This window comes from Ixodes scapularis, unplaced genomic scaffold, assembly GCF_016920785.2.
Source record: "Ixodes scapularis isolate PalLabHiFi unplaced genomic scaffold, ASM1692078v2 ptg000154l_1__unscaffolded, whole genome shotgun sequence".
Classification (NCBI taxonomy): Eukaryota; Metazoa; Arthropoda; class Arachnida; order Ixodida; family Ixodidae; genus Ixodes; species Ixodes scapularis.
In genome coordinates, this window is record NW_024609924.1 from 3,736 (window position 1) to 31,525 (window position 27,790).

The 27,790-nt window shown below is 48.4% G+C and overlaps 1 protein-coding gene across 1 annotated transcript in view; it reads left to right on the forward strand.

Moving 5' to 3' along the window:
• Nucleotides 1-4,807: 4,807 nt before the first annotated feature.
• LOC120838497 overlaps nucleotides 4,808-27,790 on the forward strand; it is a 94,638-nt gene continuing 71,655 nt past the window's right edge. Inside the window, exon 1 of the mRNA XM_040208428.1 lies at nucleotides 4,808-4,933. Within this exon, the coding sequence (XP_040064362.1) occupies nucleotides 4,808-4,933 (126 nt within the window). The remainder of the gene's footprint in view (nucleotides 4,934-27,790) is intronic.

Genomic DNA, 27,790 nt, shown 5'->3' on the forward strand with positions numbered 1-27,790 from the left:
AAATTTTACCGCTAAATTTAGCGCAGCAATTTTCGCTAAATTTAGCGGAGAATTTGTTTCGCTTAATAAGGCGGAAGGAGGTTTTCGTTAAATTTTGCGGGCAAATTTTCCCACGAAATTCAGGGGGGAAACTGACGTCACGTAACCTCAACGCCAATTCAGTTTTTCCGTTATATTTAGCGAAGAAAATGACGTCACGACTTCGTGTTACGTCACCCATAAACAAATTCAGCGGCAGAAGGAAAGGAGGAGGAATAAGGAGAGGATGAAAAGGAAGGGATGACGAGGAGGAAAGGAGGAAAGGAAGGTACGGAGTAGGAGGAGGGGTATACCCTCCCCTCCGTGCCCTCACTTCCTCCTTCTCAAGAGCTGCGCTCTAGTTTCGTACTACATCTAGAGATTTGTAAACATCTTTCATTTTTTTTAATCAACTTCGTGGAGTATTGTTTTCTCGCGCTTCTGATTGGATCAGCTTTGCTTTTTCCTACGAATGATTCAGTGACCTTTACGTGCGACCATGGGACTAAAAGCTAACTTTATGATTTAATAAAACGCACGAGTCGACTCAGTTCACTATCTAATCAGAAGGGCGTCAGGACAGAAAAGGATAATCAGTAAAAATTGCACTGAGAGACTCGGCTCAAACCGATGGCCGATGTTTTTGCTTCCCAATGGAGCGTTATTGTAAACTTAGCTGAGGCGCTGTTAAAACTATCAAGCGGCGACGAATTGTCGCGTTCTGGAAGGACGTCTCTTACCGTGAAAGGCCAGTGTCTTTATAGCATGACTTTACAAAATGCGAGTAACAGCTTTCCAGCTGTTACAAAAAACAAATGTTAATGAAAATTAACGAGTAACGTAACTTTATAGACAATGATGTGCAATAGTAACGAAATAGTTTACTTGTTAATAAATTAGGCATCAAATGAGTGCTTTAGACTGTAACTAAAAAGTAACAGGTTTCTAGTGACCTTGTAACTTGAGCAGCGCTACTTCCAACACTAAGTTTTAAAGCTTTAGCGATAAAGGTGCGGGACGTTAAAAAAAAAGTCAATTTTTTCACATAAATTTGTTTGGCATACATCAAATACCCCTGGCGGATACAGAAGTACGTAGAGGAAGAAAGGGAATGTAACAAGCCTCCAGCTGCTGAGTAACTCTTAAGTCATTCAAAAGTATGAGGCCAGATTCTCAAAGCGAACTTACGACGAAAAAAATGCGTACGACAAATTTGAGAGAAAATCCGTATTCTCGAAACGAAATTGTCGTAACTTTTGCGCAGGTTACGACAAAATCCCACGACAGCTCTGAAGCTGTCTTACGCACTTTCTACGATCAAATTAACATGGCCGACAACGTCGCTCAGTTGCTCGGTCGCGACGACCCAACGGACATTTATTTTTCTACCTGCTCTTCTTGCGCGTCCCGACTTCAAGCAGCAAGAAAAAAATGAAGAAGTACTTGAAACCGACCACGACGAACATGAACGCTGGATCCAGCCACTCGGAAAAGGCAACAAAGGCGACGATCCCACCGACCAAGCGAGCTCGGCAGAATATATAGGCCTAGCAGGCACTCCGACCCGTTCCGGCGCAGCATTGCTCAGACGGTCCTTGGCCAAGACCGTTTGCCCACGACCGGCTGGCTTGCTGAATGGAATATGCCCGCGCGACCCTTGTGGACCCTCCCCGTATGAATAGTTTGATAGCTGAACTAAATTTCAGAGGTCAACCGATTCCCCTTATCATCTCGATCACCTTGTTTTCCGAGGCAGCGGTGACGAAAGCTGTCGTCGAAAAGGGACTCCTCGATTCCATCTCCTTGTTTTGTGTGATATAGAGCTCAAATAAACGCCGTTTGGATTACCTTCGCAACACGGTATGTACACTTTGTTATTAGTATGCCATTTTTAACTGTCGAGCTGTGTCAGTTTGTGGGAGCTACGCGATGCCGGTCCAACCTTTCTTTGCCGAGTGTCACGTCAGTATCGAGTTGCAATCGTAGAAGGTCGGTCCCGAAGCGCTTACCGAAACGCAGTCTGAATCCAGCACTTCGATCAAACGCACGCGTCCGCTCCGAGTGTGAACAGGTATTTGCGTGACTCTTGCTGACACTCTCGTAGTTCAAACGTATCTTTTTTAACGTCGGCTCACTCCTGCATTTCCGAGCACGCGAGAAACGCCGTGGCGGTTTGTTTCCTTCTACGTCGCTTTGCAAACGACTGGCACGGGGCTTTTACCAATGATGACCGTTGTGTTGACTTCGTAGCGATCGAGTTTGTAGCAGTCAACGAAGCGTTTAAATCCTGTTAGCGTCGATATACCACTGCACGGACACGAACCCCAGACAAGCGGTGGTGGAAAGGTCGCCCGCGTTTATGAGAATCAGCTTGAACACTACACATTTACACACAGACAGGACAGGACATACACGGAGCTGTCTATCAACGAGTGGTTAGCCTGTGTTTGTTATTAAAAATCCACGTGCTCCGAACTATGCCTAGCTCTCTAATTGGTTGTTCGTTTTGCCGAAGACGCCGTTGCCATAGCAACAGCACCGGAAGTCATCGTTTCTCCGTAAGAGGTCGTAACTTTCCTCCTCTCACTTAAGATCGCGTTTGTGAATACCGTTCTCGCCTCATCTTACGATGATCGTAACTTTACGAACTTCGTAGCTAAGTTGTCGTAGGTAAGAGGTTTTTTATGAATCTGGCCTCTGATGCGTATGTTAGAAATGTATGTTTAATTCCAATATTAGTCAATATAGGCAACAAGCAACACAGTACATAATGATTCTCACTTTTTCATATGATAGCAGCATCAACGTGGCAAACGAAACGCAAAGTGAATAAGAAATATTCTGCATCAGGAAACGGCTTTTTGACGCTAGATGAACCTAGGTGTTGCACATTTTGATGCACTTGTGAAAACAAAGTTCGCTCTCGGGTGACGAGAATGCATGATATTCTGGAGAAGCTGGAGTTCCGCTAGTGATTAAATTATTTATGTAGAGTTTGACAGCCACTAAACGTTATGTCCATGAAAAACTTATTGATGAGTCGACGTTTGACCGATTGTTCGGATAAGAAATGAGTAATTGATCAAGTCATTAATGGTAAAAAATATTATGTAGCTTCTGACTAACGTTTTCGTTTTTTTTTTTATTGGTGGGGGAGGAAGGCACTTGCCACATTATGTTTAAAGCAGAACAGCGCCATACGCATGCTTGTTTGAACGACAATATTGAACGGAGCTAAAACAATTCAGGCCGACGTCAACACCCGCACTATGGGTAGCAAGGGAAGATACAAAACAACGCATAATAAAACTTAAAGGGAAAAGAAAAATAAACCGGAAGAGGGCACCAGTAGTGTAAATCATTACATTATAAAATGCAAGAAAACTATATATTTAATTGATAACACACTTTTGAGCAATAGAATAGTCGGGAATGTATTTCAGCGAAATCACGTACAACGCTAGAGTATTAAAACATAAAAACGTCGCGCATGATACCTTCAGGTTTCCTTCGATTGGTATACTTGTTATAGCAGTATTTGTAGATATCACGTTAATGTCTAATTTCTATGTAATATTACTATCTAACAGATTGAATCGTTACAGGAGCTGTAACGTTTAACTACTTCGAAAAACCGTTAAAGGGCCCGTGAAACGAATTTTGGGTTGGGATAAATAATTCTAGATTGGGATTTTATTAGTAGCACATCGTTCAGTGGGCCAAAAGAAAAAAAGGTAGAAAGTCAAAAGCCTGACTTTTAGTGCGACTGTGATGCATCCGCTGTCCCGAAAGCGCGTCATCGGGTCCAAACGCACGTCGCACGAAACCGGACCTCACTTAGTCCCTTCACACCTAAGCTGACATTGTGGTGGAAGCTACGCGCTTGCCGGACCAATCAGCCGCCTCCCTTTCATCACCTGACCGCATTCTCTGCGGGTGGGTATGCGCGAAGGAGCGTGATCACGTGGCAAGTCTGGCTGGCCCAACGAGCACGTAGCTTCCACAGCACTGTGAGCTTCGGGGTGAACGGATTGGGGAAAGCAACTTTTGTCTTAATTCTGAGCGACGGGCTAATTTTCTAGGGGGACAATGTCTCTGTCCGGGTACACAAACCTGATTCCGAGCAAGAGGGGCACCCGTCTTTTCGTTTTCTTGAACTGTTTGGTAAAATGCGTGCTTTATGAGTTGAGGAGGAAAGCTAAACAGGAAAAAGTTGGAAAAGCGTTTCATGACCCCTTTAAGGCTTCTCGAGAAAATTGCGTTTGACCTACTATGGCCTTATTGCCCATGTCACTTAACTTACACTTATCATCATCATCTTCAGGAACACATTTCATTATCGCAACTGATTAAGAGTAATTTATTTAGATAATGAACTGAAGTAAATTACCATTTTTGTTATATGTCACTACTGTATAAGGCCGTGTCAAGACTATCTTTTTAATTTCAATAATAGGGAACTGTACAAAAATTACCAGTGCCCCTCGAGAAAAAAAAAAAAAACTTATTTACACACGACACGTCCGTCGGGACAAATTTACAAGGTTACTATTAGTTTATTAAAATTCATTTAAAAAAATGCGTTTTTTTTTTATAACTGAAATTTTGACTTTTTGTGTTCCCAAAGTGATCGACAGTTTTGCTTTTTTTCAAAATTATTCTCTTCCAATTAAAAGTAGTGACCATATAACAATATTCCGGTCTCCACCTTAAATTATTTCGTTTACGTTGAATTCTGTTCTACAGATTCGAGATCCTCGGACGGACAAGCCTCGCGGTGAAAACAAGAATGATGCCCCTTTGTCTCCAGTGCGGAGCGCGCCCACTTCTGTTGAGTTGCTTTGGTCTCTTTCTGGCCATCACTGCAACTGCAGCAAACACAGCGCTGGAGGGAACTCCTGTAGATATATCAGAGGTAGTTCACCTTTGTATCTATCTGAACCCAAAATACCTTCCTGATATGGACCAGTGGTCTACAAAATGGCTAGATCTATGGCTCTGGTTGTGATTTAATATGAGTGAAAAAATAATAATTAGATACCATAACGTCAATTAAAAGATTCATTTAGGAAAAAATATAATAATAATTTAGATAAGCAAAATTATGCCATATACGCATATACTATATACCGGGTGATTTGGAAACGCGGATCAAATCGCTCCTGGAAAAACGATTCCCTTTCGGCAACAAAGAATGTTGATACCGTAGTGGTCTGCGCCAAAGGGTTCACAATTAAAGTTATCAGCGTTCACTGTAATTAAGCGATTAATTACTCCTCAGAAATTAAGTTAAGTAATTTTCAGAAATTAAACACAAAATACTATCACTCTTTTTATTACAAATAACAACACAGAGGTTAAGAATGCAGGAGCAGTCACCTGTGAAGTTTGTGATCGCAGGCCAATATTGTTTTTTTTTTGTTTAAGTAAAGGTGTTCCGCGCGACATTGTGCAATCCTGGTCGGGGTGTATGTATATATATATATATATATATATATATATATCTAAGCCATGTTTTTGGGAGGAGCATTAAGCTATATCCGGACATCGTATAATTTTCTTACAGGGGAGTAAAGAATGCCCCTCCCTGAGGGTCAGGTTGTTTTGTCCCGGTCCTTCCTAGAAGTTGTAGGTCGGGGCCGGGCGATCGTGGACTGCCGCGCGTGATGGTCGCTTCGGTGCTCGTTGGTGGGGGCGGAGCCTCGAGTAAAAAGCTCAAGGTCGAGAGGAACGATTGATAAAAATAAATGCATTAAGACGATGATAGCAAACTTGCCTACAGGACTCTACTGTCCGCTCACGGCAGTAGAAATACAAAAAAATGCGCCTCGGCGCAAAGCGCCCACCGCGCACGGTTGGGGCTCAAAGAAACTGCTCGTCGCTCGCGACAAAGCTACGCGGACCGGCGGACCGCGGGAGATAACTTGCTCCGCGCACGGGCTTGTTCAAACTCAACGTTTTCTCGCCCAGCGCGGTCGAGAAAACTTCCCGCTGACACAGGGCCTGTCTAATCAGGACAATTATACAATTATATTGGCCCCAGTGCCAGCGGGTCCTCCCCTAATCACAAGGAAGCCACAGAATTCTTTCTTTCCCTTTTCTAAGAAAAAAACAATGCTAAACGCCCTGGGGAACTCTCCAATCGGGGCGATACTTTACTACTTTACGGGGAAAACACCCCCCACTTCGCGGCGTCAAAACAAATTAGCGCCGTGTCCTTCGAAGTTAGCGAGTAAAGCGGAATGAAGACCAAGTTGACCCAGACCGGCGCGCGTATTAGCAAACCATATCCCGTACAGTGCCTGGCCACGCCCCCTTCGGCGCGACGCAAAAGCGGCCATTTCATTGGTTTTCAAAATGTCACGTGACATGACGTCACTTCCGCGCCGTTTGAACGCTTTTGAGCGCGTTTTCGTCTCGTCAAGATGGCGTCCGCCGCTACGCTGGTGGGTGAGACGCGCGTTACGCTGCGCCGCTGTAAACACTTCCCCGTGACACTTCGTTTCACGCGCGTGCCTAGATGACTCGAATGCTTTCAACTTAGCGATGTGAACTCGTTTTTCGGTAAGATGAACGCCCAGGACTGCACGCCGAGATGATGCCACCGCATACGCGCCGCTGCCTACGCCGCCCATACGAGTACGACCACTACGATCGTCGAAGTTCGCCGCTGCACCGTAGCACCAAATGCAAGCAACTAATGCTTTCATTTCGGCGATGTGAACTCGTTTTCCGGTAAGATGAACGCCCAGGACTGCATGCCGACATAATGCTACAGCGTACGCTGTAGCATTATGTCGTGAGATGCGCAACTCCAACCTACCGCGGTACATTTACTGAAGGTGTCAGTCATTCTGAGGGGCCCGAGTACTTTGATGGTGATAGAACGACACCTTCATCGCTTTCCGAATTCGCACTGGAACGCGCATAGACATCAGGAGCACAGCGCGCAGGTGTCACGATTAGGCGCGAATTCGCGTAACGAGAACATATTCACGTATAAAAAGCATTGCGTCCGCGTCGAGCCGTCCTCCTGCTAGCATTTGGTGCTACGGTGCAGCGGCGAACTCCAAGAATCGTTATGGGTCGTACTCGTAGGGGCGACTTCGGCAGCGGCGCGTATGCGGTGGCATCATCTCGGCGTGCAGTCCTGGGCATTCATCTTACCGAAAAACGAGTTCACATCGCTAAGTTGAAAGCATTCGAGTCATCTAGGCACGCGCGTGAAACGAAGTGTTTACAGCGGCGCAGCGTAACTCGCGTCTCACCCACCAGCGTAGCGGCGGACGCCATCTTGACGAGACGAAAACACGCTCAAATACGTTCAAACGGCGCGGAAGTGACGTCATATCATGTGACATTTTGAAAACCAATGAAATGGCCCCTTTTTTTGTCGCGCCGAAGGGGGCGTGGCCAGGCACTGTACGGGATATGGTTTGCTAATACGCGACCGGCGCCCCTCATCACTAGGGAGTTTTAGCGAGTCGTTTTTCAAGCACACGGTTCCGAAATCACGAACGGTACAGCTGGTCCGTTCCGTAAAACCGTACGTCAAATTTCACATACTTTAGCGAATCGTGAAAGTGGCGCGACCGTGTAAACGATGATGATGATCGTACTTAACGGTGGCGCCATCTTCTAGTAAACATGTGAAACATTCTGCAACGTGTAAATCCGTGCCGACGGTGGCGGACACCGTGGTGGCGGCTCGTGTTTCCGGCGTACGACTGATGCAAACAAGACGGCCGACGTAACATTTGCCGGTCGGAATTTCAAGAACTGCGAAGTTAAATAGAGTAAAAAGTGTCTGAACGACCGTAAAGGTATGTGGTGTGTCTCCGTCATCTTGAACTTGAAGGATCGTTCACGTTGTGTGCCGTCGAACCAAATCATTTCGTGTGCTCGCGGTCGCCACGGCAGCTAGTCTGCCGCAGATCGCAAAAATTTACTAGCATGCGCAGTTTACAGTATTCACGATCGCTTACCATTGTGAGTAGTCCTCGAAATGATTTGGTTCAACTCTCAAATGAAGCAGACTCGCCTCCCGCTGTCCTAAGCCTAACGCTCGGCTGGGTCGGCGAAGGCGGTCGCCGAACCGACCGCCATCTTTTTTTTACCCGAGTCGTGAACGGTGCTGGCCGCGTTGCGGTGACGACTCCAGCGGCCGGAATGGGAGAAACGAACGAGAAGAGCCTCCCGACTCCCCGAACGACTCGCGCGCGCATGCGCAGTGGCGTCTCGGATGCGTTCGAGGGCGAACCGTTCGTGTGGAAACGACCTGCTAAAACTCCCTACTAAAACGCCATTGGGCAGTCTCCCGACTGGACAAGCTGTCACTGGGAACGCGCCGTAACGACAAAGCCGGGAAGGGCGCCACCACCTTGCGGCGACAGGCAAGAATGTCTGTGTCCTTCCCGGGCCAAAGATTAAAAAGGGCTCAAGCTGCTCATCCCCCCATCCTCGGGGCGAGCCGTCGGGGTGCTCCCATCCGAACTGTTGAAGGTCAACCCCCTTACTTTCCAGGAAGCGATCAAATACTCAAGCGACCTCTACAAGAGGTATAAAACTTCGAAGCTCTAGCCGTGGAAATCGCCAAGGTTTCGCTATGGTATTTTTCGTAGCCGTCAATTTCACCAATTTTACACCGAAGCATGCACGTAGGAATCTTTTAATTTTATTTTTTGTAAGGTTTAGAAGATGTACAGAGAATATTAAAGTGTACAATAAAAGATATACCATCTAATCAAAAAAGTAAGAAGAAACATGTCAAATTAACACGTTTTAGAGACACAGTCACACATTCTTTACCAATAAACTACTTCATGAAACGACCCATCATATATTTTCTTTCAATGCATTGTCTGAATATATAACAAAAATAAGCAACCATTATTTTAGTTTTGAGAATATTGCAGAAATGCAGCTCATTTCTCGAAATGTGGCCAAACTGCACGTGAGTATTTAAAAAAAAAGAGACTTATTTTCTTTAAAATTTCCTTAACCGTTTATAGTACTTGAGTTTGAGAAGGCAAAGCACTCACTGAAATATGACCTTTAAAAAAAAAACGACAACAAATCTTCACTCAAATTAAGCTAGATTGTCTTCGTTTAGGGGATTTGCCGTACGACGTCGGCTCCAATAGAGATTTTTCTACAACGGACAAAGGCTGTACGGCGGTGCTTCTCTATTAAGGGGTATAGTAAGTCATGCATTCCCCAGATTAGTTTTATGTTTGTGCTTCCTTGCCTTGCCTGTGAGCCTCCCCCCCCCCCCCCCCCCCCTTCCCCGGGCCGTTTGCCCACGAAGGAATGTAGGCGGACGTCACTACTTCCAGCAGTGGAGGACTGACTGTATGCACAGCACATTACCGTGAAGCCCAAAGCCCTCACACGAGGAAGGTCTATCACCACGAGAGCAAGGCTAGGGAAGAAGTATCTGGATAGTCAATCTTGATGCTCAACACTATGTCACGACAAACCAAGGTGTCGAACCTAGATGTTTTTCGGTCCGGTTTTCGTTCGGGTTCAGAAAAAAACGGTTCAGCTCCGGTTCAACTCCGGAGTGAAAAAATAAAGGTCCAAACCGGCTCGAACATGTTCGTACAGATATGCTACAAAAAAATCGACGACAACAAAAGATGAAATATGCATATTTTCTAAAAGTGATACATATAAAAAGCAAAGGCTCACATTACTGTGTGGAACGAACGAGCTAGTGCTATGGTACCTACCCTGAGCAGGGCATTAATATGCATATATTTTTAATAAATACTAAAAATATCACCTTGACCATCATTGCTCGATCTGTCTTGGACACACCCTACAGCCACAAATAAACCTGCTAATAAAAACGTTCACCTTTCAAAATAGTGCAAATTATAACAATAATGCATCACGAAATGCTGTTGAGAAATATTTTTGGGTCGAAATATACTGTCAGTTAAATGGTGATGAGATGCACATAATCAAGTAAAAAAGTATCTAAAACGCGCTAGGACATTCCCGAAACATTAAAGTTGCTGTTTCCAGAGAATTCTATACGTTTGGGCAGTACATAATAAATGATGCAGAAAAGACGCCAAGAGCACCCGTATATAGGAAATTTTGGGCTTCAAGCGATCCAATTAAACTGATTATCTTTAAGGAAATTCAAAATAAACTGCCGGTTTAAAAAAAAAAAAAAAAAGCTATATCTATAAGAAGAATACAGTTATCATGCCGATCAAAAACGCTCCAATTTTAGGTGGAAAATATTAATGAATTTCTTGATTATTTTAAGAGGAAATACATGAGAGGTAAGTATAAACAACAAAGAAAAGTGCATGTAGCCTGTTTATCGAAATACCACAAAAACCGTTTTGTAAAGTGAGTGTCTATCTCAGGCTCATATTTATAGCCTTTACTCTGTTTACCCGAGCAATAGAGTCACTGCTTATGAAGAAAACCTGAGGGTTCGCTTTTCCGCGGAGCACGCGGATAACCAATCACCGCGATCGACAGCATGATTCCAGCGGTTTACAGTACAAAGATAACGTCTTCGCGCGAAGATACAATCTGTGAAGATTGCATTTGTATGGAGAATCGTGCTCTCGATCTAGTTTTCGCTATGGTATTTATGCGGAATGGGATGATTGGCTGTATATGTGTTCTGTGGTAAAGTAGACGAAAGGGCCTTGTTCTTAGATATGGCGGGTATTACTCGAGGAAATACGGTACTCATATGCTCACCTTATCGATGACTGTATTTTTTCTAGCAAACATGCACGGTGTTTTCAATATTTTTATGAGGCTAAAGATAGCAATAGCTGTGATATTAATTACATGCAAATTAAGATCACGAAGTTTCTAAAAGACATTACTGCACCATACTTTGGACATGTATACAGTGCGCTGCAATATGAAAGACCCACTGGGAGCGCGTGGCCGAGGCGGTGGCTGGCGGGGGCGCTGCGAGCGCTCCGGGCAGTTCTGTTCTACTTCGAGGGGAGGACGCTCACTCGGGGCTCAGCTAAAGCGCGCGCTTATCAGTTTGTGCTGAGCCCCAAGTTAGCGTCCTCCCCTCGAAGCAGAATGGAATTAACCGGAGCGCTCGCAGCGCTCCCGCCAGCCACCACTTCGGTCACGCGCTCCCAGTGGGCCTTTCATATTGCGGCGCACTGCACTCAACTTATCGAAAAAGGCCCACCAGGGGACCAGCTTGGCTCGACCACCTTCACGTGAGCTCCCGTCTTTTTACTTTTGACAAAATCTCTGAAGGTTTTATATCAATCAGTCCGCACAAAACAAAGCGCAAACGCGTAGAAAAAAAGAAAAAAACACGAGATAAATTTTAAGACCCGGTCGCGGATTAGGGACCCGGAGATAGTTTAGAAGGGAAACTTAAGACACCGGCCAAATCCAACATGGCTCCATCGACGTGATGCTCCGGGAGCCCAAGACGCCTTCGCCCCCTACCGCTGTGTCTTCGAGGCACCCACGCTCCAGCGACTCCCATGGATACAAAACGGAATGGTTCAAGGGAGGCTACCGAGCTCAAGGCCACCAATCATCGGCATCCCGTCATTGAAAGCACTGACTCGGGAGCGCCGGCGGTCAGGACGGCCCCAACGGTTGACGAGATTCAAACCGGGACCATTGCCGGCTCCCGGGGTGCCTGGAGGGAGGCCACGCCCACGCGCCCCCAACTCGGCCGACGTCACCCATTTCGGAAGACAAAGAGAGAGAACATGCGCCTCCTGCGGTTCCCCCTTCACCCCCCGGCCGTGCCCCGGACTCACCGGGAGCGTCCTCGACTCAGCGAGAGGCTTCCTCCGTCTCGCGCCCCATCCCCATGCCCGTGGAGAGGGTAATGAACGAGACAACCGAGTTAAGCACCAACAACGGCGAAACAACGGGAGTGAACGTGCCGACATCGAACAGCGTCGAGTGCCTTGGGGGGAACAATCCCGACGGGGAGCCTAGCGTCGGAACAGCAGCGCCGACCAGTCATGATCCGCCAGGTGAGCGCCGTCCATGCGGGGTTGCGCCTGCCGAATTCCTCACCAAGGATGGCTACACGCTGGTCACATACCGTTCGGAGAGAAAACTCAAAAAGCCAACAGACCAAATCGATAAACTCTACACCGTGCTTTTTCATCCCTCGCTAGAAAGTCGCCCATTCGAAGCAACACAACGGAGCAAAATTTCTAAAGAAATCAGAAGCGCTTTCAGCAAGACGGCCGTCACAAACATCCGACTAAATCCTTCTAAAAACATCCTAGCGGTTGACACAGCCTACATTGAAACCAGAGACAGGCTTCTGCTCGTCCGCAACCTGGTCCAAATTCCGGTGCGTTCTTTCCCAGCTACGCCGACAAGCGCCTCCGTGGGAACAGTGCATGGCATGGCCGGCGAACACTCTCTGCAGGTGATTCGGACTATGGTGGAGGCAAAAGGGACCATCCTGGATATCGCCCGCAAGGAAAAAGGCACATCAATCTTCGTCTTTTTTGAGGGCCCAAGTATGCCTGACCACGTGACTCTGGCCCCGCGGTGGTACAGGGTTTATCCGGCTAAAGAACAAAAAACGACTCAAAGGGATCGCCATCACCACCGGCAGACCTCCATGGAGATGCCCCCGCTCACATGAACATCAATATCGGAACCGCCACAAGCAGAAAACAACCCATGGAGAGGCAGACCTACCTTTGCGCGTGTACTCCATGCAGGTCGGGAAACACCGAGCCGGAACGCAGAGCTCTCTGTGGGCCACAAACCCACCACCCCCACTCGGTGCCAGGGTGCAGCTGTGTCGCAACGCAGGGGAGAGAGATCCTCCTCGAGACACTGGGGCACCTGGATCCGTGGAGACATGGATACTCGGTCGCCCCCATCATCGTCAAACTGCGGCCGCAATCGTCAACTCATGCGGTGCAGCCGAGGAGATGGCAGGATGCCAAGACGAGAGATGCGCTGCCGATCCGTGCCGTCATCCAGTGAGCGGTCCCAATTGCGGAGAGCGATGACTGGAGGTCGGCATATCGAGCCCTTTGGTTTGCCGGAATCATCCACCCGCGGGGCATTTTGGCCTGCACGGAGCGAGCCTCCTTTTGGTGACATCGATATGCGACAGACGGAGGCAGTAAGTTGGCCACCGCTTGTTTCGCTGCTCCACCAGCGACCCCGGAAGTGTATTTTACGTGGGGGGACTGGCGGTCGAAATAAAAGGTGAAGGGGGGGGGGGGGGGGGGGAGAGTAAAATCTAAAACAAAAGCATCCATTACCAAGATTTCACTGTTAATACAAGGTTAATTATCATTTCCTGTACCGTATGTTCCTACATTAATTCAAAATTCTTGTCACGAAGCAATGAAATATTGACACGATCTGATCCAATAGTAGTAGCTGCACGGTGGCATCGATCTACGGTGTCGATGTAGATTGCACCAAAATCGGGCGCCTGCACGTGGAGAGCTCACATTTTCAACGAATGTGTATTTTAATCCTGAACGGATTCCTCTGAAATTTCTCGGCGTAGCTTTGTTCTTGTGAAAAGTTGTGACATTCTTGAAAATTTCAAAAATGCGTCCGCCATATAGACCGAGTTTACCACCGGTGGACGCGGTCGTCAGCATTAAATTCCAATGAAACCGAGCTATGCCTAACATTCACAGACGCAGAGTTACGCCGAGAAATTTCGCAAGAATGCGTGCACGACTAAAATATACCTTTGATGAAAATATGAGCTCTCTCCGTGCAGACGCCGATCTTCCCGGTGCATTTTACATCGACACCGTAGAACAATACTATATATTGCGTTGAATAGCAGTGAAGCTTGCTAGTATTCGCATAGACGTGTTCCGCCATTAACCATGCCTCGCGTCCGTTCTATAAATTTAACGGCTTTCTGCAGCATCCTATTGAGTCGCAGAAGAGTTTTCGTCATTCTTTTGTCTCGCAGTTTTGATAATTTACTTACCATTAATGGTAAATATATTAATTCCTATATAACGTATATTAGAGTGCAGCAGTAACCTTTTTACAGAAATTGAAGAAATACTACGTTGCCAAAAAAGCGGGGTTTATTTAGTCGCCCATATTTATTTGGAGCAAGAACCAGTGCACACAATCTTTTTGAAAATAGTTCATGTCGCAAGTTGCGCAATCACGCCGAAAGTAGCTGACCGCTCAGCGGTTCTGGAGACGAATTCTCCCATCACAGCGTTCAACTCAAGCTGCCTGGTCTCCTCCTTATGGACATGAAGCAGAAGCAGCTGGCCGAGACGTTTCTGAGTCATCTGATTTCGCAGGCACGTTTGGACTCTCTTCAGGGCACTGAAAGAGCGTTCTCCTGTAGCCGCCGACGCAGGCACGGTCAATAAGAGTTCTACCAGGGCTACTACCTGGTCAAGGAGGTTGCGCACCGTCTGAGAATTTTCATTTAGGGCTTGTACGACATCTTCAACTTTTTTCATTGGTGCAGCTGAGATGGTCGGAAGGAGCATGAGCTGTGCACCAAGCCTTCCTAGCTCAAAGTCAGGGGCGTGAGAGCCGAGTTCGTCTCTCAGACGCTCCGCGCTGAATTGCTGTCCAGCTGCTGCGTGGATCAGAACGTTATCTAGCGTCGCTAGTCTCTCCATGCCGGGCTGGTCAAACCTTCTGCTGATTTCGCTTGTGACGCAGTCGATCGCCGCAAAATACTCCTTTCTCAACCTTGTCTTCGCATCAAGAACTGCAGGTCTTGCTGGGGTGCTGGTTTGTTCGAATCGTGCCGGTGGTTTTGCAGGCCTCGGTGGTTTGGCAGACGGTTGTTTCAAGCCCAACTTCTCCGCCGCGTCCTTCGACTCCTCCCAGATGCTTTCGAAACTGACATCCGATCTTAGTTGTGTAAAGGTCTGTGTAAGGATCTTCGCAGCTTGTCTGGCCCCAGTGGCGCTGTAATGAACGCTTTGCAGTCTCCTTGCGAGTTCTTCAGATGGCCCGAAAACTGCGATCGCCACGTTTAATCCAAAGACTGCTTCTAGCTTACCCAGAATCTTCTCATATCCTCTCATAGCCGCTTTGCGGTCATCTCGAACTGAACCTGGAGTTTGGAGGATTTCCCAAAGTGTTGCTCGAACTCGTTCGTAATTTTCGAGGAATCTTTGCACAGATTTCCCCCGAACCACCCATCGTGTCGGACACAAAGAAAGGAGGGTGGCTGGCGGTGGACCACGATCCGAATTTTCCCCCACGGAAGGAAGAACGATGTTGCTGTAAACACTTTTCCTCTTTGCTGAATCCAGGATGATATTTGAAACGTCTTTCACAGTTGTTAGGGCATCGGCAACCAATTCATTGCCACGGCCGACTTCTTGTAGGGCAAGATCGAGGAAGTGGTTGTTGCAATGAATGTACACTGACTTTGGCTGGACATCAGCAATCCTTTTTTGCACTCCAGAAAATCGACCTGACATGTTTGCAGCTCCATCAAAGCACATTCCTCGCAGTTTGTCAAAGCCCAGACGTACAATCATGTCTTTCACGGCACTGAAAAGTGTTTCCGACTTTGTGTCGGGTGGATTGTATACGCCGATGAAATCTTCGTGCACTTTCATTGACCCTCTTTCCACCCAACGCAAACACAGCGTGAACTGCTCGTCTCCCGTCACGTCGGTCGTTCCATCAGCAATGATTCCGAAAAAGAGACTCGTCTTTATCGCAGTGGTGAGGTCATGCTGGAGCATTTGCGCCATGATTTCAATCATCTCATTTTGGATTCCCCCACTTAGCCATTTGTCTCTTCGAGTCAGCCACTTTTTTAGCGCAGGTATATCGTCTGATCGTTCTTCCAGGAGCTCAATCAAGTTACTGTTAAGAGTCTACTAGCGCCACCAGAAACCATAGTGGCAGAGAACAATGCCAATAAAAAGAAAACGAGGTAGTGTGAGGCAGACCGTCAGCGGGTTCAGACGTGTGTTTTTTTCTTCCCACACTCGTAACAAAATGGCGACGAGGTAAAAAGAGGACTATGCCGACGTTCGGCAGGATCGAACCGTTCGAGGGGGGAGGCGACGAATGGCTTGCATACGTGGAACGAGTTCACGAATTCTTCCTTGCCAACGATGTTCCTGCTGCAAAGACGAGATCCATTTTCCTGAGCTGCTGCGGCCCGAGGACTTACTCTTTGCTTCGGAACCTGGTGAAGCCGCAGGCACCCCAAGACAAGACCCTCAGCGAGATCCTGGCCATTCTCGGCAAGCATTATGCCCCTACGCCGTCCTCCGTTGTTCAGCGCTTCGCTTTAATTCAAGGGTTCGTTCCGAAACGGAATCTGTCAGTGACTTCATTGCAGCGCTGAAGAGCTTATCGGAGCACTGTGACTACGGTGCTGAGCTGGAGAAAATGCTACGAGACAGAATAGTTTGCGGCATAAATGACACCGTGATTCAGACTCGACTTCTTGAAATTCCGGACCTCACCTTCGAAGTTGCTGTTCAAACTGCACGCGCCATGGAATCTGCAAAGAAATGCTGGTGAGCTCTGTCAAGCTCAAGCTAGTACAAGCGTTCTTTCCACACACAAGATAATGCACGCGGCGGAAGACACATCGTGTTATCGCTGCGAAGACAAAAGCCACCTGGCATCTCGGTGCCGACACATTCATTCTACGTGTCACTACTGCCAGAAGCGAGGGCACCTTTCTGTTGTGTGCAACTCGAAGAAGAGTGGGAACCCGCCCAATTCAAAAGTTTCCGGAAGAGCTCATCGGGATCAGTCAAGATCAACTCTATCTGCTCGGGTGAACACACTGCACGGCGACATGTCCCCGCAAGATCTTTGTCAGGTTGTGGAAGCTGACGCCTACGACATGTGGCACCTGGGTACAGCACCGACAGTACCACCTTTTCTGGTCACCGTTGAACTCTTCGGTAAACCAATTTCCATGGAATTAGACACCGGTGCGAGCGTTTCGGTGATGCCTGCAGAAAAGTTTCAAGCAGAATTTCCCAATGTCAAGTTGGATTCTTCGAGCGTCCTTCTGCGAGGATTTTCTGGAGGCCTCGAGCAAGTGAAAGGCAAGGCAAATGTCAACGTCAGTTACCGAGGTCACACTGAGGTTCTTCCGCTGTTTCTCACCTCTGGTACTTCACCTACGTTGCTTGGTCGCAACTGGTTTTAAGCTTTTGGGCCTGAGCCTCAAAGGACTTGAGCCAGTGAACAACCTGTCTAATGTTGCGGACCTCATAGGTCAGTATTCTACAGTTTTCGAAGAAGGTTTGGGCACATTCAAGGGGATTTATGCGAAGATCCTTGTGACTCCAGGGGCTCCGCCAAAATTCTGCAAGCCCGTCCACTGCCATTTACATTACGTGATAGAGTCACCCAAGAGCTCCAGAGACTACAACGTGAGGGTGCCATTGAGCCAGTGAAGACATCTGACTGGGCAGCTCCCATCGTCCCTGTTCAAAAGAAGGATGGTCGAGTGCGGATATGTGGGGACTTCAAAGTAACAGTCAATCCTGTGTCTCTTCTAGAGACCTATCCAGTTCCACGCGTCGAAGAACTGTGGGCTGTTTTGTCAGGGGGAACCAAGTTCACAAAGTTGGATTTGCGAGATGCGTACCAGCAAGTGCCCCTGGTTGAAGAGTGTCGCAAGTTTGTGACCATCAACACCCACATGGGTCTCTTCCAGTATACAAGACTTCCGTTTGGAGTTTCTTCTGCTCCAGCAATATTCCAACGAGATATGGAAAATCTTTTCCGTGGCTTACCAAGCGTTGCGGTCTACTTCGACGACATCATTGTCACGGGAGTTGACGATCAAGACCACGTGAAGAACCTCAAGTCTGTTCTTCAGAGGCTTCAAGATGTTGGCTTTAAGGTGAAGTTGGAGAAATGTCAATTTTTCAAGCCTGAAGTAGAGTACCTTGGCCATATCATTAGCAAGCAGGGACTCACTCCAAGCCCAAACAAAGTGGACGCGATCGTCAACGCTCCTGCTCCTTGCAACGTGAAAGAGCTTCAAAGCTACCTTGGACTGCTCAACTTTTACCGACGTTTCTTGCCAAACATTTCATCTACGTTACGGCCATTGCACCTTCTACTGATGGCAGGCAAGAAATGGTCGTGGGGAAAGGAAGAAAAGCAAGCTTTCGCTGAAAGCAAGAAACTCATGACAACTGCACCCATTCTTGTGCATTACGATTCAAAAAAGGACCTCCTACTCACCTGCGATGCTTCGCCTTATGGCGTTGGTGCTGTGCTGGCACACATCGGGAGTGATGGAGTGGAGCGACCAGTAGCGTTTGCTTCAAGACGGCTACTTCCTGCTGAACAGAACTACAGTCAAGTGGACAGAGAAGCCCTGGCTTTGGTTTTCGGTGTAAGCAAGTTCCACCAATACCTTTGGGGAAGACCGTTCACAGCAGTGACTGACCACAAGCCGTTGCTCGGACTGTTGAACTCCGACAGAGGCGTGCCATGTCAAGCGTCTCCACGAGTTACAAGGTGGGCGCTGACCCTTTCGAGCTACCAGTTCAAGCTAACCTACAAGCCTGGAAGGATGGTAGGCCATGCCGACGGCCTGAGCAGGCTGCCTCTTCCAACGAACGAAAGACCTGATCCGACGCCAGCCGACGTGTTCATGCTTGACAGGGCCTACCCTGATGCTCTATCAGCTTCAGCTATTGCTCGAATGACAACAAGAGACCCCGTGATCTCCCAGGTTGTCCACGCTGTCCTCACCGGAACGCCGCTCCCAGTGGGAGGAGACTACATCCCATTTGCTGCAAGGTACAATGAACTCAGCCTGCACAAGGGCTGTCTCTTGTGGGGATCGCGTGTAGTCGTGCCCAAGCTCATGCAGGCTCAAGTCCTTCAACTACTGCATGCTGGACATCCTGGAATTGAAAAAACTATGATGATTGCCAGATGCCATGTCTGGTGGCCTGGAATTGACAGCGACATCACAGACCAAGTAAAAAACTGTGCTACTTGCCAAACATATCACAAGTCCCCTCGCGGCATCCCAATTACTCCATGCCGTTTCCCGACACGCCCTGGTCTAGGCTTCATGTAGACTTTGGAGGCCCCTTTATGGGCCATTATTTTTCTCGTCATGGTAGATGCTTTCTCCAAGTGGGTGGAAGTTCATCCTGTTCGTTCACCCTCGACAGATGCTACCATTTCTGTATTCAGGACAGTTTTCGCCCAACATGGACTGCCTGACATCATCGTCTCCGACAATGGACCAGTGTTTGTCAGCAGCCAATACGCTGAATTTTTAAGTCGGAACGGAATCCGTCGAATGCTGGTTCCACCGTACCACCCCGCCTCCAATGGAGCAGAAGAGCGAGTGGTGCAAACAATCAAAGACAAGCTAAAGAAAAGCGCACCAGGCGATTTCAAGACCCAGGTGGCCAGAGTACTTTTTCATTACAGAACGACGCCGCACGACTTGACCGGCCGCGCTCCCTGTGAGTTGCTTATGGGCAGGAAGATAAAGACGCCTTTGGACTTAATGCATCCAAGCCTGAAAACTACCGTTTAGTTGAAGCAACTCAAGCAGAAAATACATGCTGACCAAGGTTGCCGTCGGGTATCACTGATGGAGTCCGGGACAAAAGTGTACGCAAGAAATTTTAGACCCGGACCACCTTGGGTGCCCGCTTCCGTTGTTGGACCAGTGAGTGCCTCCTCTGTTCAGCTCAAACTTCCAGACGGAACATCTTGGCATCGGCATGGTGACCATCTTCGACCAAACACCATGCAACAGCCACCGCAGCCAGATACCCATCCTCAGGAACAGTCTTCTGTGCTTCAACCGACGGAGCCGACTTCGCAACCGACGGAGCCGACTTCACAGAACCAGGCTCGACCCGTCGAGCAGTCTACATCGACAGAGGAAACCTACCCTCCAGGGAATCAAACCATGGTCGACACACCCGTCATGGTTGAACCGATTCCCGTTGCTCTAAGACGGAGTGCAGGAGACAGACGGCCCGTTCAGCGTTACTCCCCATGAGCAATGAGCGAACACTTTAAAGGGGGGAGGAATGTTAAGAGTCTACTAGCGCCACCAAAAACCATAGTGGCAGAGAACAATGCCAATAAAAAGAAAAAGAGGTAGTGTGAGGCAGACCGTCAGCGGGTTCAGACGTGTGTTCTTTTCTTCCCACACTCGTAACAGTTACCTTCTTGTTTGGTGCGCCCTTGCAAAGCCTGGCCAGTGGTGCAAAGGTATATCGCACCGAACTGATGATCACGCGCAGCGCAGCTCGTGCTTCCTCTTGCCGCCTGCTTGCGTGCCTGGTGAGGAGTCCAATAACGACCAAGCCTTTCTTTTTCGTCTCGAAATACGCAACGGATTCGAAGTGGTAGCGACTCTTTTCGTGGCCGCGGAATCTTTCGAGCGCCTTCCTCCAGTTTGAAAATCCAGTTTTTATGAAACTGGGTCCAATGACTGCAGAGTCGTCTCCCCTCTCTCTAAATGCCTGGATGCATTTCTGGCAAACAACAACATCGCGGTCTTCGATGTACTGAAGCCAGGAAAACCTTTCGAACCACGAGTATTGGCATGATCTGTCGGTGTTGTTTTTCGGAAATTCGTAGTTCTTCGCTGGGTGGAATCCAGGCAGAGGCTGGTGGCCCGCTTCATCTGTGTTGTGGCAATCTGCTCCGCAATGAGGAGACAATCCGACCGTGCTTCCACCATCATCGAGCGCTGAAGAAGTTAGAAGAAAAACAAAAGAAATGTAAGTTGAATACGTAGACTATTAAAAAAAAATTTGTAAGCAGTGCTAGTGTGCAGGCGAGCTGGTAAGTAATGCACTTCTTTGTAGACGCTGAGATGGGGACCATATTTTGAGACTGTTGTTTTCGTCCGCTTTTTATTGTTTCCCATCTCAGGGTCTACAAGATGTCGAAAACAAATAACCAACATTTTACAGCATCACTGTGTGGGCGATACTGCGCTTTGCACCAGCGCGCCTGGGGAAAGCATCACCGCTTCGCCCAGCATGCTGGTGTTAAGCTGCGCCACTTTAAACCGGGGCATTGCGGCGGAGCAGCTTGGCTTTCTCGGGGCTCAGAAATTCGGCGGATCTAGTTTCAAACTTGGCAATGCTTGCTAGATATATCTATTTTTTCGAATAGTCCTATTCAATTCGAAGTACGAAGCCAATATGGGGCTATTTGCTTCGATATTCGAAGGTTTTAAATATTCGCAGTACCCCCGTATATTAGTATTGTGGTACAAATATGTAAAAAAAGGCAAAACCTACATTTGGGAGCTTGCAGAACCTAGAAGACCAGCCCGCGGAACTCAATTTGAGAACCCCTGGTCTGCACGACTAATTTCGTGCACGTACGCCTGATATCTTTCAAAGAGCAACCCCTGACGTACACTTGGGTGGGTTTAAATGTAAAAACGACACCAAAGAAAAAAAAAGAAAAAAAAAACTCGATAACATGAATTAATATTTTGGATTGGGCTAATAAGTTCATGTTCATTAAAAGATCTGAAAGCGCAAAAAGCACACTGCCAAAGAAATTGAAAATCAGCGGCCGTCTGTGTTTTACGTGTTGTTTCTTAGTCCGTGTGTTCTTTGCGCTTTTAAACCTTTTAACGAACTCGATACCATCTTTGCGCTTTAGATGATTCGCTAGCTTCAAGATGTGTTTTGACAAGACATAAAAATGTGTACCACACCGAGGAGGTTCAACGGAAGAAAAACTTTGCCTGTTATAGTTACTATAAACGACTAAATTTGCGCGAGGACCTAATTTTCTCGAATTTACGGGCAATATGAGAACGCTAGGGAAGCTACTCTCGATTCGCGAAATTTTGAGCCCGCAAAAATTAAGTTGTTTAAAGCATTATTAATTTTACAGGCTGTGCTCAATAAATTGCACAGGATAAACAAGATTGAACCATAAATTTGTTCTCTTAATCGATTTGGGCTATATCGGTAACTAAAAAAAACTTTCGACAAAGGTCGCCATTGGTCTCATTATTGGGCAACAGCGCTTGTGATTATTGTTATCACGTTGAAAAATCGACATTAGAAAAATGCGAATGTGGCGCGCGCTAATACCCGTGCCAAACGGGCAACTCGAATACCATTAACAACGAATGACACTTAAGCGGATGGCCAATCAGCGCGCGACACTCCGGGCGTAGCGCATTCCACGCGCAACAGATTGCGAGCTGATTTGCCGACAACACAAATGTCATTCGTTGTAAATGGCATTCGAGCTGCCCGTTTGGCACGGGTATAAGTCGAGAACATTCTTTTCTCTTAAAGAAGTGATTGAGGTTTATATATTTTTTCACTAAGGCGGGATAGAAATACGACACACCGAGGCAAACGCAAAATTATGTTTCTACGTTAAGAGAAATGCAACTAGAACACGTCACCACAATGCAATGCTTTTGAAAATTAAATGCAAAAGACAGCCGCCTCGGTGGCTGCGAGGCAAAGCGCCGGCCTGCGAGTCCCCGTGTGGCGGGTTCGAATCCCGGTCGCGGTGGCCGCAATCTGACTGAGGGTTTTTGGCGGAGAAGGCGCCCGAGCTTTCGGTTGCACGTCAAAATATCCCCGAGTGGTAAAAATTAATCCTCAGTCCTCCGCTGGGGCGTGCCAGATGCCTGTCGTTGGTTTGACAGGTAAAACCCCCAAATATGGCTTTTAAAACCAAATGCCCACCAGAGGCGGTCAGCGAATCTGACATTCTTTACCGGGAGGAAGTTCACTTACGATGTCTCGTTATACCTTTGAAGTGACTGCGAAAATTTGGTTGTTAACGTAGCGTGCTACGATTTGCTACAGAGGTGTTCGAAGGTAATGGATTCATTATTTGTAAGAATGAAGATAAACATTTTAAGTGAAAAATAAAGAAGCCTTTTTCTATGGGTATATATCCGCGGAATCTCTTTTTTCCGAAACTATGAAATGTTTTTCTGGGCAACTGAGGCGTTTATTAGGACTGAAAAAATGGGTGGAATAAACATAAAATATTACTTAACATGGCCTTCATTTCGACAGAATTAATGCCACAGTGGCCCAAGATATTATTTAATGTTTACACGCAAAATAAAACAAAAAAATTTTTTTTTGCTTACCTTAATTAACTTTAGTAAACGTTTACTCAATTACTTCCACTATCTACGTATCTGTGCTAAATATTTTCGCAATCTATTACAAAACTGTTTTATGCGGTTATTTAATAGGACCCACGAAACATTGTGAACTCCCTGCAATGTCGTTCATGCAATTTAAGATTTGACTTTCACTCTCTTGCTTTGCTACGCATGCACACACACAAAAAGAAAAATTAAAGAGAACCTACCAGATTTTTGTAAATTGTGGGTGTCTCTTGGTACGATACGGTCCGCTGCTGCTGTGTCGACGTTTTTGGATATTTCCGGTGGCTGCTCACCCTTACAAACTGCCAATTTCTTGGATCCTCGCAACCACGCATCGAGGAGCGTCCTTTTGGTCGCCATAATGATTAAAAGTTTAAAACTTTACATACTGTATTTTTTTAGCGTTGTGCTCGTTGAAAAAAAGTGAAAGCCGCTTACAACTCCCTGTAACGCCGAATTAGAGCGCAGCTCTTGAGGAGGAGGGAAGGGTGCTACGGGGGGGGGGGGGGTTAGACTAACCAGGGGGGGGGGGTCACGTGACCTTGGGGGGTCACGTGACCTTGGGGGTCACGTGTCCCCCAATGCCGATGATGTCATCACTGACGTCACTGATGATGTCATCAGTGACGATGACGATGCGGCTACCGATGACGTCATTAGTGACGTCACTGATGACTTCACCAGTGATGATGTCGATGACGATGCGAATGTCGGTGACGTCATTAGTGACGTCGCTGACGACGTCATCAGTGATGATGACGATGACGATGCGGATGCCGGTGACGACATCGTCATCATCACTGATGACATCACCGGCATCCACATCGTCACCGTCATCATCACTGATGACGTCACCGGCATCCACATCGTCATCGTCATCATCACTGATGACGTCACCGGCATCCGCATCGTCATCGTCATCATCACTGATGACGTCATCATGACTGATGACGTCACCGGCATCCACATCGTCATCGTCATCATCACTGATGACGTCATCATCATTGATGACGTCATCATCACTGATGACGTCACCGGCGGGGTCACGTGACCTCGGGGGGTCACGTGACCTCGAGGAGGGGGTCACGTGACTTCAGAGGGTCACGTGACCTCGGGGAGGTCACGTGCCCCCCCACGAAGTCACGTGACCCCGGTGGGGGGCTCGCGAGGTGCATTATGGGACATTTCCCATGATGCACCGCGCGGTTACGCCGACGCCGACGCCGCTCAAGCCGGAAACGGGCCCCTAAGAGCTGCGCTCTAAAAAAACAACCGTACATCCTCTGATGATGAGATGTTCAAAGAAACCGTCCGCGGATTTCACAGTGACAGATCTACGACTGCAGTTTCAGTGGAGTGACGGAGAGGAGAAGGAAGGCTGGGGAAGAGGAAGCAGATGAACTGCTTGAGAAGGGAAAAAACATCCCTCTCGTTCCAGCACCTTCACTGGCGATGCCTTTTTTTACTTCAGCATGTTTCCTGTTTTTATGGTCGTCTTTGAAAAATAGTGTCAAACCGTCTGGGTGTATAATAGTGCGCCCGCCTGAGCATAGCAGGCTGGCTCGCCAAGAACCAAATGGTGTTTCGACAACGAGACACAGGAATACAGGCGAGAATGCCGCGTTCCTTTGATGTCTCCGACGACCACCGTGTCAGCGGCTCTTCAACACAGACTGCAGTGCGATGTCTTCCCTTACAACCTCTGTCGCTTGCTAAGGCCTCCTCCTGCCTTGGGAGTTGGGAAACTTATTCCCCTCAACTTCCTACATCTGTAGGCAGTCCCCCGCTCAAGAAGGGCTTTCTTTTCCCGCAGACCGTCTCCCCGCCTCGCGATCGGCTCCACACGAAAGCAATTACAAGAAGCTCGTGGTTACTAAGATCCCCAAAACAACAACAAAAACGCAATTGAAAACAAAAAAAAATGTCAGAAGAAATTTTTGTATTTTTTGGGAAACGTCATTGCTGCAGATAGAGGCCGAACGAGGAAGCCGGCTGGCTGGCTGGACAAAACCAGTGCGCTATGCGTTACCCGTATGGCCAACCCGCCAGTGGAGTATGGGAGGGCCCCAGTCCCTGACTGGTGCTATGCAGGCCGCAGGCGCCGGCTTTTTTTTTTTTTTTTCTTCCATTTTTTTAAGCTGCCACGTCGTCCGCGGTTTGCTGGCACTTTGCTTTACTTAGTAATTTTTTTTTCTGGAAGTTCGTGTTGGGTGGGAATGAGCCGTAACAGAAACAGAGAGCCACGTGCTTGCCCTTAGCCAATACGTGGCTTGGCGGAGCTGAGCAGCAAGGGGGACACGGAGGGGAGGGGGGGGAGGGGTGCAGCCATTGTTCAGTTCGCCTCAAGCCAAACGCACGGGGGCTCAGCATATTGCCCAGCACCCCCTGGAAAATGTCAGCGGGTGCTCAAGCCCCCGTTGCCGCCCCGGTTCCGGGGTCCCTGTGCTCCACGAAGAACACCAGAGGGAAGACAAACGTCCTTACACAGACGGGTTCACCTCCAACGCGTCTGAGAGAAGCCGGAGCGGGAATGACAACAGCAGTAGGCACCCCACGGAACCAACCAGCCTCCCCTGCAAAACAGCTAGTGGGACTCACCCAACCCTCCCGCATACTTCTCTGGCAGCCGACCCCAACCAGCCTTGGCTCCCGGTCTCCCCAAATGATCGCGGCCGTCCCCCTCCCAGTTCGCCTGAGGCGCACGCTGCTGCTCCTCCTCCTCTCTTCTCTACTCTTCCGAGAGGGCATGCGACACCAGCGCGGTGCATGTACGGTCACTCGGGGAATTCCGCGGAGGTGCTGAATGACTTCCACCAAAAGTGTGTAGCGACGGAAATGATCCTTCATCACCTTCACTCCACTGGTTAAAGGACTGCTCTCAAGTCTGCTCGAGGCTAATCCACAAATGAAGGGAACGTCCGACGAAAACCGAACCCCACAGGAAAATACTAGTACTGCCCGACAACTATCAGACACTCAATCATCACAGCCACATTTCCGAGGGACAGAGGAGTTCCCGCTCCTGCCTTCTCGGCGGGAGACGTCTACAACCGCCGATACCGAAGACTTGGTGTCGTCCGTGCGGAGAAATATCAACCGCGATCAACCTCTGCATACACCACCATCGCCGTCCCCAACTCAACTGGATGAAACGCTTTGTGCAGCTATCCAGGCGGAAATCAGGGCAGCCCTGACGGCCCTCGTCTCAAGAATCGTGGCTGAGCTCAAATCTATGATCATCACCACCATCTCAGAGCTCCACGCCCCCACACTGGATACACAATGATGAACCACACGAACTTCATCGCAATATTTCCGGAGGCCTCGACACAAGGTAGACCCATAGCCATGCTTCTCCCCCAACGCCCGCCACCAGATACCACCAATGCCGAGAGCCCAACCCTGCGCAGCTCCGAGTTCCCCCCCCTTGAGACGCCTCGCGCGAGATCAAGATCGAGGGGCCGATCCAGGTCACGGAGCAGAACTCCCCGTCGACTAGCCAAACCCAGCAGGTTGAGGTCAAGATCAAAGGCCAGACACAGCATCGGGTGGAGCGAGGTGGTAGCCGGTCACCCCAAGACCAAGCCAACCTCACGCACTGCAGACAAGACTTCCACCAAGCTCTCAGAGTTGAAGACTATGGTGGAGAACCATCAAGACACAGTAGCACGACTTCTGCTACAAACTGCAGAGTCCGAAAGACGAATGAAGGAGGCCGAAGTTCGGTATATAGCGCAGTACAGCAGCAACTCGACTTGCCGAGAAATGAAGCAGGACCAACTCCCAAAAGGAGGGCCGTCCGCCGCAACATGACACCACTCACTTTTACCCCCTCGGGCACAACCACCAAGGATGAAGGAGTGGCCATGCAACAGGACACGACCGACCAAGACATAGACACACGCATAGACCAGTTGGAAGGCGAGATGCGCGAAGTAAAGCACTACTTGAAGACCATCCTAGACAGACTCCCACAACCCAACAATGGCCAAGAGAAAGTAAAGGTTGCATTGTGTGGCAGTAGAATTGTCGAAGCTTGGCTCCGAGGAGGGGACACCTTCACCAGTACCTACACTCCCTACCACCAGAACGCAGACCAGACGTTTTGGCCATACAAGAAACGTGGAAGGTCATCACCATTCCGGGATACCAAGCCTTTAACCACACCAACTCACCAGGGGTCGTACGAGTCGCCACGCTAGTGCGACGCGACCTACCAGCACAACTTCATTCAACTGGCATCGAAAACATCGAGCACACCTTCATCGAAATCTTGGCGGGCAAGAAGAAGAGCCATCGCAGCACGTTCGTCCTCAATCTATACAGTCCTCCGAAGGCACGACACTCGTTTCACCAGCTCTTGCGCGCCGCCATAGACATGGCCAAGGGAAAAGCTCTGCTCATCGTTGGTGGCTTTAACGCACCACACATGTCATGGGGCTATCCGCAAGATAGCGCTAAGGGTCGGCAGATTGGGCAGGACATTGCCACCCTGGGACTGGACCTACTCACAGACCCGACACAGCCAACTCGGAAAGCCACGGGTGGATGCAAAGAGACATCACCAAAGCTCACACTCGGTCACTTCTTGGACGCAGAATGGCACAACACCCTGGAAACTCTGGGCAGTGATCACTATATCCTCAACATTCTCCTGAGACGCGG